The sequence below is a fragment of the Engraulis encrasicolus genome, unplaced genomic scaffold (assembly GCF_034702125.1).
Source record: "Engraulis encrasicolus isolate BLACKSEA-1 unplaced genomic scaffold, IST_EnEncr_1.0 scaffold_43_np1212, whole genome shotgun sequence".
Taxonomy (NCBI): Eukaryota; Metazoa; Chordata; class Actinopteri; order Clupeiformes; family Engraulidae; genus Engraulis; species Engraulis encrasicolus.
The window spans coordinates 183774-196796 of NW_026945742.1; the positions used below are offsets into that span (position 1 = coordinate 183774).

General features: G+C 42.9%; 1 protein-coding gene across 1 annotated transcript; it reads right to left on the reverse strand.

Annotated features, from left to right (window-relative positions):
- Nucleotides 1–842: 842 nt before the first annotated feature.
- On the reverse strand, nt 843–2911 carry LOC134444035 (protein NLRC3-like). Its single transcript, XM_063193510.1, has 2 exons — nt 2799–2911; nt 843–2658 (listed from the first exon to the last, which is right to left on the reverse strand). The coding sequence occupies exon 2, from the start codon at nt 2631–2633 to the stop codon at nt 843–845; it is 1791 nt and encodes a 596-aa protein (XP_063049580.1). The 5' UTR covers nt 2634–2658; nt 2799–2911.
- Between the last annotated feature and the right edge of the window lie 10112 nt (nt 2912–13023).

Here is a 13023-nt window from a genome sequence, read left to right on the forward strand (position 1 = left end):
CATGTCAGATAGTTAGGTAATTAGGTACAGCTGTACAGGATCAAAGTAAATAAGGCAAGTATGCCATTTCTTAACCTAAACTTAACACTTTGTGAACATAAATTAGCATTTCAAAACAATAACAATCATAGGCATCATTTCACCTTCCACTAAGTAAACAAAAACCCAAAATGGCTCCAACAAGGGGTAATTGACAATTGGGGTAGTTTGGTTCTGGGGGTAAGAATAATGGGACGGACGTCAACAATCTCACTAGTTTCATACGGTAATCAAACATTTCAAACAAGCGATTTAAGGTTAGGGTTAGGTTTAGGGTTAAGGTTAGGGTCAGGGTTAGGGTTAAGGTTGGGTTAGGTTTAGGGTTAAGGTTAGGAACAACGTTGGATGAAGGGAGAGATGACATGAAGCTGACACGACGACAGGGCTCCCCTCCCGGAATGCAAGCTCTCTCTCACTCGCTCTCTCTCTCGCCCTCTCTCTCTCACCCTCTCTCTCACCAACTCTCTCACTCTCGTAGCCTACGGACAACAGCGAGCGTTGCCCAACCAACGAAAAACGAAGCTATATCTAGATGGCACCACGAAGCATATAGTTGATTTTTTTCTCGAGACTGGGATCCACACACACACACACACACACAAACTGGAAGTCACAACAGACATCTCTCTCTATGCACAGAATAGCACACATGTGCACACACACACACACACACACACACACACACACACACACACACACACACACACACACACACACACACACACACACACACACACACACACACACACACACAAACACACACACACATACACACACACACACACAGTAACACAGTGTGTTACTTACACTGCCATGGTGGATGTTGTGACCACTGGCACCAGCTTCTGAAGAACATCATCAGAGCTGAGGACTTCAGTCTGATCTTTCTCTGGTGTTTCTATGTATTTCTGCAGGTCAAACCCATCCAGCTGCTCTACTGACATGGTGAGATCGAATTCCACAGTCCTCCACTCTCCTGGTAAGAGCATCTCCACATACAGCTTTCCTTCCTTCCTGTCAATGTGCTCCATTACAGCATGCTGATTCAGCTCATTCAGGCAGTAGAACAGGTTGATTCTTCTGTCTGAACTACTCTCACCTCTGATCTTCTCTTTGATACACTGGACTGTCTGCACTGAGCTCTGTGATTGGCTGCTGGTCTTTGGCAGTAGGTGTTTTAGGAGGTTCTGATTTGACTCCAGTGAGAGGCCCAGAAGGAAGCGGAGGAAAAGGTCCAGGTGTCCATTCTTACTCTGTAAGGCCAGATGCACTGCAGTGCTGTGCAGGTCATGAAGTGTTTTAGCTCTGAACAGAGCAGAGAGCTGAGAGGTTTGCTGTTGGTCAGACATGCTTCTCTCTCTGTTGCAGAAGCAGAGAAACACATATATCGCTGCCAGGAACTCCTGAATGCTCAGATGCACAAAGCTGAACACCCTGCCATGGTAAACATCCTTCTCCTCTCTGAAGATCTGAGTACACACTCCTGAGTACACTGACGCTTCTGTGACATCAATGCCAGCCTCTCTCAGGTCTTCCTCATAGAAGATCAGGTTGCCCTTCTCCAGCTGCTGAAATGCCAGTTTCCCCAGTTTGGAAATGATCTCTTCTTCTGTCTCTTTTTTCTCTGGGTACTTGTCCTTTTTAACTCTGGTCTGAATGATGAGAAAGTGGCTGTACATTTGAGTCATAGTCCTTGGCATTTCAGCTTTGTCTGATTCCTCAGATGTTCTGTCTGCAACAATGGCTGCAATCCAGCAGAAGACTGGAATGTGGCACATGATGTAGAGGCTCCTGCATGACTTCAGGTGTCTGATGACTCTGTTGGCCAGATTTTCATCCTTGATTCTGTTCCGAAAGTACTCCTCTTTCTGTGAATTGTTGAATCCCCTTATTTCTGTCACCTGGCTCACACACTCATGAGGGATCTGACCAGCTGCTGCTGGTCGGGTGGTGATCCAGAGGAGAGCAGAGGGAAGCAGATTCCCCCGGATGAGGTTTGTCAGCAACATGTCAACAGAGATCTGCTCTGTCACATTACAACATTTTGAGCTGTGGTTGAACTGCATACGAAGTCTACACTCGTCCAGACCATCAAAGATGAACATCAATCTGTGCTTTGAACTGGTGAGTATTTCTTCTGCTTTTATCTCGGGATAAAAGTGTTGGATAAGACCCACCAGACTGAGTTTCTTCTCCTTCATCAGGTTCAGCTCCCGGAAAAGAAAAGGAAATATGAAGTGGACATCCTGATTGGCTTTCCCTTCGGCCCAGTCCAGAATGAACTTCTGCACAGAGACCGTTTTTCCGATGCCAGCCACTCCCTTAGTCAGCACTGATCTGATGGGTTTAGCTTGTCCAGATCCAGATTTAAAGAGGTCACTGAATTTGATTGTTCGGCCTAGTTCTACTTTTCTCCAGGATGCTCTCTCTATCTGTTTGACCTCATGTTCACCATTGACATATCCTCTCCCCCCCTCTGTGATGTAGAGATCTGTGTAGACCTTATCCAGTTCTGTGGAGTTATCCTGCTCTATGCTGCCCTCAATCAGACACTGGAACCTCTTTTGCAGATGAGACTTGTGGATCTGCTGCATTTCCTGCACTTGATCATGTTGCTGTCTGAGAGTAAAAAACAGGAATTGATATCAACTAGAACCGAAAAGAATGATATGGAAATTAATCAAATTTAATGTCACACACACGCGCGCACACACAAACACAGACACCACACACACACACACACACACAGACACACACACCTGTGATCATAAAGCTGGCTGTGTCCTGAAAGTTCAGGTTGACTGGGCTGCTGTTTCTTCAAGGGCTCACATGGGCTCACTACAGCAGAGTGGGATCTCTTACGCTGGGTAGAGCTGTGTAACACACACACACACACACACACACACACACACACACACACACACACACAAGCACGCACACGTAACGCGTGCACATATACGCGCGCGCACACACACACACACATACCGCACACACGTGCGCACACACACGTTTACTGACAGTAATTTGTTTATTGTCACTGTGTAAACACCCTCAGTGTGTGTGTGTGTGTGTGTGTGTGTGTGTGTGTGTGTGTGTGTGTGTGTGTGTGTGTGTGTGTGTGTGTGTGTGTGTGTGTGTGTGTGTGTGTGTGTGTGTGTGTGTGTGTGTGTGTGTGTGTGTGTGTGTGTGTGTATGCATTTGTGTGCATGCGTTTGTGTGCTTGTATGTGTGGGGGGGTATGTATCGTCAAAACTATCTATCGTGAATGTTGCTTTGATGATGTGTAATTTTGCAATATCAAGGTTTTTTTAAACGATTATTATAAAGTTGGCAAAAACAAAAGGCTTAAAGGGGTATGCCACTATTTTTGGGCTTAATACAGTTAAAATCGTTCGCCGGGGTTTATAAAGGTGGTAAAGTGTCTTATTTTTCATGTTAAGCGTTGTCTTGCTTTAAGATAAGTTAAAAGAGGGAGTATGTAGCTAAGCTAGTGAAAGTCAATGGATCCGTGTAGCATGTATGTGTTTGATGTTGGATTGTTAGAACAAAGTCTAGAAACCATTTTGGCTGTAGTTTGTAAGCTAATTTTCCTGTTGTCACTGTATATTACGAAATTCCTGCTGCTACTACCACAAATTCCTATTTTATGTGTAGAGCAAGTAAAAGTGTGTGTGTGTGTGTGTGTGTGTGTGTGTGTGTGTGTGTGTGTGTGTGTGTGTGTGTGTGTGTGTGTGTGTGTGTGTGTGTGTGTGTGTGTGTGTGTGTGTGTGTGTGTGTGTGTGTGTGTGTGTGTGTGTGTGTGTGTGTGTGTGTGTGCCAGCGCATGCACATGTGTTTGTGTAGGGATGGTATATAAAGCTAGGGTCATCTCTCTCAGCCTTCAAGAAGAAAGTAAAGATTTTCCTCTTTCTGAGTTTGTTTAGAGCGAGAGAGAGAGAGAGAATAGATGTGAGTGCTGTTCTTACTGTTGAGGTGAAGAGTCTCTTTTAAAACTAATGGGGGGATCCATGGACTTGTCACTCTTCATGGACACACAGGTGGGTACAGGAGAGGGTGGTCTCCTCTCAGACACAGACTCCTCTATCCTAGACAATAAGAGAGGGATTAGTGTAATTTTGCAATATCAAGTTTTTTAAAAAATGATTATTATTAAGTTGCCAAAAACAAAATGCTTAAAGTGTGGCGACAGTGCTGCTCATCGGTGCCACAGCATGTGTGTGTGTGTGTGTGTGTGTGTGAGAGAGAGAGATAGAGAAGGAGAGAGGTGTGAATGTGATGTTCTTACTGTTGAGGTGAGGAGCCTCCTCTTTTAAAATCAGGGCAAAAATCCTTGGACATGTCACTCCTCATAGACATACAGGTGGGTACAGGAGAGAGTGGTCTCCTCTTAGACACAGACTCCTCCATCCTAGACAATAATAATAATAATAATAATAATAATGCATTTTATTTGAAAGCGCCTTTCAAAACTCTCAAGGACACTGTACAGACAGAAACAAAATAAAACAAGACACATAAACAGAATTTTAAACAAAAATAAATAAATGAATACATTTTTTTTTAAATATGAAAATAAAATAAAATAAAATAAAACAGAGTTTAAGAATCATAAAGAATAGGCTATTTGAAAAAGATGGGTTTTTAGCCTGGATTTGAAAAGGGGGAGAGAGTCAGTATTGCAGATGTCAGGGGGAAGGGCATTCCACAGCTGAGGAGCAGAGCAGCTAAAAGCTCTATTCCCCATGGTATTAAGACGGGCAGAGGGGACAGAGAGGAGAATGGAGGAAGAGGAACGGAGGGGGCGGGAGGGAACAGCAATGTGAATAAGATTAGATAGATAAGGGGGGGCAAGATTGTGGATAGCCTTGAAGGTGTGGAGAAGTATTTTAAAATGAATTCTATTTTTGACAGGGAGCCAGTGGAGATGTTGCAGTGCAGGGGTAATATGGTGACAGGAAGGGGTTTTTGTAATGATGCGGGCAGCTGAGTTCTGGAGCAGTTGGAGCTTGTGGAGAGATTTTTGAGGGAGACCAAAGAGGAGAGAATTACAGTAATCAATGCGGGAGGTGACAAGACTGTGTACAAGAATGGAGGTAGAATGGGAAGTGAGAGAGGGGCGGAGACGGTTAATGTTGCGTAGGTGGAAATAAGCAGACCGTGTGATGTTGTTAATGTGGGAGAGGAAGGATAGAGAGCCATCAAGCAAGACGCCCAGACTCTTAACTTGAGGGGAGGGGGAGACAGGAGAGTTATCAATTGAGAAGGAAAAACTATCTGATAAATAACAATAAGATATAGATTAGTGTGTGTGTGTGTGTGTGTGTGTGTGTGTGTGTGTGTGTGTGTGTGTGTGTGTGTGTGTGTGTGTGTGTGTGTGTGTGTGTGTGTGTGTGTGTGTGTGTGTGTGTGTGATATTAGATTTGATTATTATATGGTGTGACGTCATCGGTCGAATGCTCCATTCATTTCAACGGGGCTCCCCAACGTTCGAACGTCTGTTATTTTTCGATAACGGACGGGTTGGTCTATAACAGACCGCTGTCAATGGCAACAAGACTTTTCACTGCTAAAGCGACTTTTCAACAAGACTCTAATCAGCTGCTGTGATAGACAACACCTGTTGTCCTTGCTACCTAGCTGTTGCTTAGCGGTGTTCCACAACGGCACTGTTTTGTTTTGCGCAGCAACAATCTTAACATTAAATAGGCCTAAAGAAATGTCCCTGCCATGTGTGAATCATTTAAGTATATCCATACATGAGCAGTTTAAAACTCAGCTGAAGGAGTTCCTAAAAAGCAACCAGGTATGTAGTCATGTGTGAGTGTGCTTATTGGGTAGAGATTGCTGATTCATGGGGGGGGGGGTGGGGGTAATTGCTGCGTGCATGTGTGTGTGAGAGTGAGGGGTGGGGGCAATTGATATGGTGTGTGTGTGTGTGTGTGTGTGTGTGTGTGTGTGTGTGTGTGTGTGTGTGTGTGTGTGTGTGTGTGTGTGTGTGTGTGTGTGTGTGTGTGTGTGTGTGTGTGTGTGTGTGTGTGTGTGTGTGTGTGTGTGTGTGTGTGTGTGTGTGTGTGTGTGTGTGTGTGTGTGTGTGTGCGCGTGTGTGTGTATTGTGTGGGTGATCATGTGTAAAAATACATAACAGTAAGTACAGGACAGATGTAGGATTGGTAGGAAATGTGACTATGATGTTTAGTGAATGCATGAGATGGATGGAAGAATGTACACCAATTTTAAGTATGATTGAAAGTTTAAAAAATGAATGATTGGACTGAATGAGTGTATAGGCTGTTCTTATGATAATACTGTTTTATTTGTTATTGCTGCTATTGTATTGTTTTAAAAGCCCTTCTAGGGACGAGCATTGGAAATTAGCTTTTGGCTATAAATGCTATGATGCTTGCTGTTCTGGTTGTTATGCAACCTACATGTTATGTATCTGTCCCTATCAAATAAACTAAACTAAACTAAACTAATAATAAGCGGGTTAACTTTCGGCGAGTCGGTCGCTTTGTGGAATAGCAGCACTTCAGAGAGAACAAGACCCCTCCGCTCCGCGTTGGGGTCTAAAGATTCTCTCTGTCGTGCTGCTATTCCACCGTAGTGACCTTCTCGCCGAACGTTAACCCTTACTTAATATCCATATAATTATTTGTGATACCAGGGATTCCCAAACTTAACCATGACAAGGTCCCCCATATACCAGTAGATTCCAGCCAAGACCCTGACATGGATTGGATTGTGAATTGTGCCACAGTATTATTTTCTGTGTGCCCCCTTTACTAAGTCCATAAGTGCACCCCTAAATCCATGCAACTACTATGGGAAATAAAGCTGTGTTCACAGCATGCAACTACAATGGGAAATGTAGTGAATAGGCCTAAAGCTTTATTCACTATAGCATGAATGAGGCCATTTTATTTTGCAATACTTTTCTTTTTCAACCGGCCGCGGCGCCCCACGGGACAACGGCCCCGACTTTGAAAACCGCTGTCCTGGACACTGTGTGTGTGTGTGTGTGTGTGCGTGCGTGCGTGCGTGCGTGCGTGCGTGTGTCTCTGCGTGTGTGTGTGTGTGTGCATGCGTGCGTGTGTGCGTGCGTGCGTGCGTGCGTGCGTATGTGTGTCTCTGCGTGTGTCTGTGTGTGTGTGTGTGTGTGTGTGTGTGTGTGTGTGTGTGTGTGTGTGTGTGTGTGTGTGTGTCATTCGAGGGGCCACTTCAAATGTTATAAAGTCCTCCAAGGGCCGTACTATAAACACGCAGGATTTGATGCAGCCACCAACAGTCCCCACCTTCACAAGGTCCTCTGAAAGTATAACTTAAAGGGACACTGTGTGAGATTTTTAGTTGTTTATTTCCAGAATTCATGCTGCCCATTCATTAATATTAAGCTTACCTTTTCATGAATATTCATTATGACTGGAAAAATTGCACTTTTCATACATGAAAAGGGGGATCTTCTCCATGGTCCACCATTTTGAATTTCCAAAAATAGCCATTTTATTTGAAACTAGAATATTTTCTAATATTTCATTTTTTGCACTGTAACAGTCAACAACAACAGCAAAGCTTATAATCACTTGTTTCGGCTTGTTTCACTTGTCTACAAACTATTTACAAAGCTGTTTGCACCTGCTTATCTAAAGTGAAAACACCAATTCATGAACAAAATCTCACGTCTAATATCTACAATGGAGAATTCCGTTTTAAAATGACCAGTAACACTTTACAATAACAGTTGCTTATAGAGCACTTGGGTAAATATATAAGTTGCCTGGTGTTAAAAATAGTATTTGTAAATGTCTTGTTAATAATTTGCTTTTTCTTTACTAAGACTTTGTAATTGCTTTGTAAGGAGCTTGAAAAATTATTGATAATACTATCTACTGTATATGTTATTTCTTAATCATATACAGTATATACATTTGTAAATGTCTTTTTCATAATTAGTTCATTTTCTCCCAAGCGTTACTACTACCTTATAATTGCTTTGTAAGCAGCTTTATAAATAACTTATATTAGTATTTACACATAATTTCTTAATCATCTACAAACATTTGTAAATGTGTTGTTCATTATGAGTTCATTATTAACTAAAATGTTACTAATACCTCATAAGTGATTTATAAGCGACTGTTATTCTAAAGTGTTACCATTTGTGTTTTGACAGTAATTATAACTTGAACTATTTTATTCATACCCGAGTCGAAAACGACCTGAAGACCACAAGTGCTATTTTGTTATCTAGACCATTAGAGAGAGAAGGGAGATGAGAGAGAGAGAGAGAGAGAAGGGAGGGAGAGAGAGAGGGGGGGGGAGAGGGGAGAGAGAGAGAGAGAGAGAGGGAGAGAGAGAGAGAGAGAGAGAGAGAGAGAAGGGAGGGAGAGAAAGAGAAGTGACAGAGAGAGAGCGAGAGAGAGAGAGAGAAGGGAGGGAGAGAAAGAGAAGTGACAGAGAGAGAGCGAGAGAAGGGGGGAGATGGGAGAGAGAAAATGGAGAAGAGGGGGGAGAGGGGAGAGAGAGAGAGAGAAAAAGGAGAGAGAAGAGTGAGAAGGGAGAGAGAGGGAGAGAGAGAGAGAAGGGGGGAGAGAGGGGGGGTAGAGGGGAGAGAGAGAGAGAGAGAGAGAGAGAGAGAGAGAGAAGGGAGAGAGAGACAGAGAGAAAGAGAAGGAAGAGAGAGGGAAGGGAGACAGACAGAAGGGAGAGAGAGGGAGAGGGGAAAGGGGAGAGAGAGAGAGAGAGAGAGAAAAGGGAAGGAGAGAGAGCGATAGAAGTCAAAGACAGACAGAAAGGGGGAGAGAGAGAGAGAGAGAAGGGGGAGAGAGAGTGCAGGGCCGCTGCTAAGGTTTTAGAGGCCGGTAAGCATAATTGTCAGGAGGACCCCCTCATAATTAAATAATAAAATAACAACAATAATAATAATAACAATAATAATAATAATTTAACAACTAATAAATATATGTTTTGTAATGTAATTCATTCTTTTTTTCATGACATTTTTCTAGTCAATCTCAATTTAAGAGGCCGCAAATTTGGGGGCAAAGTGGTTGGTGCCCTAGGCACTCTGTGTACTCTGCTTATGTCTAGCGGGGGCCGTGGTTACTGGTTGGGGCCCTAGGCACTCTGCGTACTCTGCTTATGTCTAGCGGGGGCCCTGGTTGGTGTGTGTGTATGTGTTTGTGTGGGTTTTTGTGTGTGTGTGTGTCTTTCTCTCCCTGACTTCACACTCCTTCTCTCTCTCTCTCTCTCGGTGCCTGTGTGCGTGTGTGTGCGTGTGTGTGTGTGTGTGTGTGTGTGTGTGTGTGTGTGTGTGTGTGTGTGTGTGTGTGTGTGTGTGTGTGTAGGCCTGCTATAAGGCAGGTCAGGTCAGGAGGTAATCGTGGTGCCTCTAACTCTGCCTGGATTGGGCTCCAGTTGGTGTCTTGTCATGAGTGAGTGAGATGGAAAGCCAACTTGTCGCTCTCCGGGAGGGAGCAGACGTGGGGTCCTTGCCCTGCTATCTGTAAGAAACAGACCTGTCTTATCGTATTTGTTATGAACAGGCCGGGAGCTGGTCATCGTTAGCCAGGCCGCGCCCTCCTAGTGACACAACAGCTTCAGCGTTGCTTCCAGTCAGGTCAAGAGCAATGCAAGTACTTGTTCCCGCAAATACGGGAACTCCTCCCACTTTGTTGGAAGGCAAACAATCATTAGCAAACCAAGGGAGGCCATTTTGGTAATGCCGTTTGGGAAATGTTAATTGTTAGGCACTTGGACAGACCAAGTCTCGAAGAGATTTGAAAGTGGATGATAATCAGGCTAGTTCATCGTAGCTGTAGTGAGAGAGTTACTACCTGGCTGACTGGCCTGTTCAGCAGACCGTATGTTTACTTCACGTGTTTTTCGTCTTTCTTTTTTTTTTAAAGATATTGTTTTCGTCTTTTTGACTTTGTTTGTGATAGGACAGAGAAGGTGGTCACAGGAAGCGAGTGGAGAGAGAGAGACGGGGAAGGGTCAGCAAAGGACCCGGGCCGGGAATTGAACCCGGGTCAGCCACATGGTAGACGGCTGCCCTACCGGTTGGCCCCTTCATGTGTTTTTCAGCTGCATGTTGTTCTAGAGCAGCTGTTTATAGCACATATGTACTTCACGTGTTAGTGTATCTAAACACAACTAATGCTCAACTCTGTCTCAACAGCGACGCCGCTCACCACTAAATCCAAGCTGTCAGACTGAGTGTTGAAGGTGGGGCTGTGGATTCTACAACTGTTTGTGGTCGTTCGGACATGTATATGGTTCTGCCACTTTATAGTCATTTCCCTGGATTTTAAACACTTAGGGGTTTCTTTTGCCTTAAGACATGTAAAAGTTTTATCTTTTACCTGACATGTTTCGACGGTGTTACTTCCGTCTTCATCAGAGGGTCACCAAGTGCCATGAACAGGGATGAGGGGGCATACATGCTCTCACACACCTGGACCACCATCCTGAGAGGACAACTCTAACAGCAGGATGTGTGACCAACCTGTCATTATTGGCAGGGAGGTCACACTTCCACAACAACATCAGCTGTTTTTAAAGCACGTCACTCATCAACATCACAGTGACCCTCTGATGAAGACGGAAGTAACACCGTCGAAACATGTCAGGTAAAAGACTTTTACATGTCTTAAGGCAAAAGAAACCCCTAAGTGTTTAAGTTAAATAGTTAGACATAATGAACTTAATACATATGATTTCCCTGGATTCACGAGGCAGGCAGTGGGCTTTGAATGAAAGTGCTTCCAACGATTGCAAGTCTAAAAAAGCAGAGTTGTACCCTTCAGTGCTTCTCATTCACTGCCGTTCATTTTGAGGCTGCGTGTGACCCTCCGAGTGCTCCGCCTGCTGATTTTGGGAAATATGAGCCGACTGCATCTATGCTCAGTACACTTTTCATCTTCCTCATTTTCCTCTCCTCTAAAATCTGCTACACCGAATTACAACATACACCCGTGATGGACCCCACTTTCTTGATGAGCTTATTCAGCCTGTTCCTGTCCTCAAGTGATATCCCTCCACCCCAGCACATAACAGCATAAAATAACACACTTGCCACAATCCCGTGATAAAATGTGTTTAAAATAGGCCTGCCCAAGTCAAAGGACCTCAATTTCCTTTTTTGATTTTCACATATTTCCAGTATTTCCCAGCATTATTCATGAATGTTTATATCATTTTCTTCTCAGTATTTTCAGTACTTAGATTCATTGGATCAGAATTATTTGCATAGCATTAGGACACACACTCACACACTCACACTCACACACACACACTCACACACTCACACACTCACACACACACACACACACACACACACACACACACACACACACACACACACACACACACACACACACACACAATGTCTCATAAGTGAGTACACCCCTCACATTTTGCAGATTTGTAAGTATATCTTTTCATAGGACAATATTAAAGAAATTTCACTTTGACACAATGATTAGTGACCTGGTAATGACATTTCTTCAATGTATGAAAAGATATACTTACAAATCAGCAAAAATGTGGAAATAAAAAGCAGAACTTATCTGAGTAAATAGTAGTAAATTCAAGAACAACACTAGCACATGATATTTTTACACCATTTACTCCACTGTACCTAATGAGGTACTGTGGATAGACTGTGTCATTTATTAGTAGCACAGATGTCAAAAGTAAGCCCAGTTTCCTTCCAATACAGGTAACTTATCTGAGTAACCAGTGGACCTGTGTAGTTGTATTACAACATAATCTTAAATAGTTAGTACTGGCAGCTGTTTAACTTATTTGGGTATTGTATTTTGTCATTGTATTTTGTATTATATATTTTAAAATGTGTGTGTATTTTTGACTCTCTCTTTTTACAACTGTGTGCAATAACTGTGTATTTTTAGTTTTGTTTTAACACTGTTTTTTTAAGGAACATCAAAGGGACAAAAGACGGAAATTAGCCTCTTGGCTACAATCTTGTATATTTAGCATTTTTGTTTAAATGCTGGCAATATATGCCGTCCCTTTCTTAAATAAATAAACGTGTAAACTTGTAAACAATCAGACGACTTACCAGAGTGTGTGTGTGAGGCGTTCTCACAGCACAGTATGGCACAGCACAGCATGAGCGCCAGAAACAACCGGCATACAACACTAGTTCTTCATCAGCATTACAACCAGCATACAACACCAGTTCTCAATCAGCACTACACATGAACTTTGCCCAGTTGGCCACTAAGGGGCGCCCTTCACCTTTGCTTCCCACCTGTAGTCCTCATTACTGGTCTTTTGGGGCCTCTTAAACTGAGATTGACTAAAAAATGTCATGAAAAAAATATTGAATTACATTACAAAACATATATTTATTAGTTGTTAGATTATTGTTATTATTATTGTTGTTGTTATGTTATTTAATTATGAGGGGGGCCTCCTGACCAGTTATGCTTAGGGCCTCCAAAACCTTAGCAGCGGCCCTGCTGGTCCTCTAGATGCAGTTTCTGCTTTTTCAAAACTCTTCAGTGTCTTCATTGTCTACACACAATTACTGGAATCATGTCTCGAATTCTCAAAACTCTACACATGAATCCAAAAACTCACACACAACGTGCAAAACTCCTTACTTCTGCAAAATGAACATTTTGTCTCAAAACAATGTACTCTCTTCTAAAAAGCCAACTTTGTTCTCTAGTGTCAAATACAAGCCATTGTTTCAATTGACTTTCATATGAATCATTTGAACACTAATGTGCATTAAATACTCAGCATGACGTACAGTAGATCTTATTTTGTCCAGTGAGCACAGAACAAATTTATTTTACATATTTTTCTGACCCTGAAAAAAATGTGTGCACTCACTGCATCCACTCAGATCTCCACTTCAGCAATATCACGTGTAATGTGTGTCCTTACGGGGTGATGATTGCAGATTGTAAACAGGTATGAAAGGAGTTTGCCAATGAGATGAGGAAGTACACA

What these genes read in the sequence shown, in the direction of transcription:
- LOC134444035 (XM_063193510.1), bottom strand. Translation starts at nt 2,633, where the DNA reads ATGCAGCAGATCCACAAGTCTCATCTGCAAAAGAGGTTCCAGTGTCTG.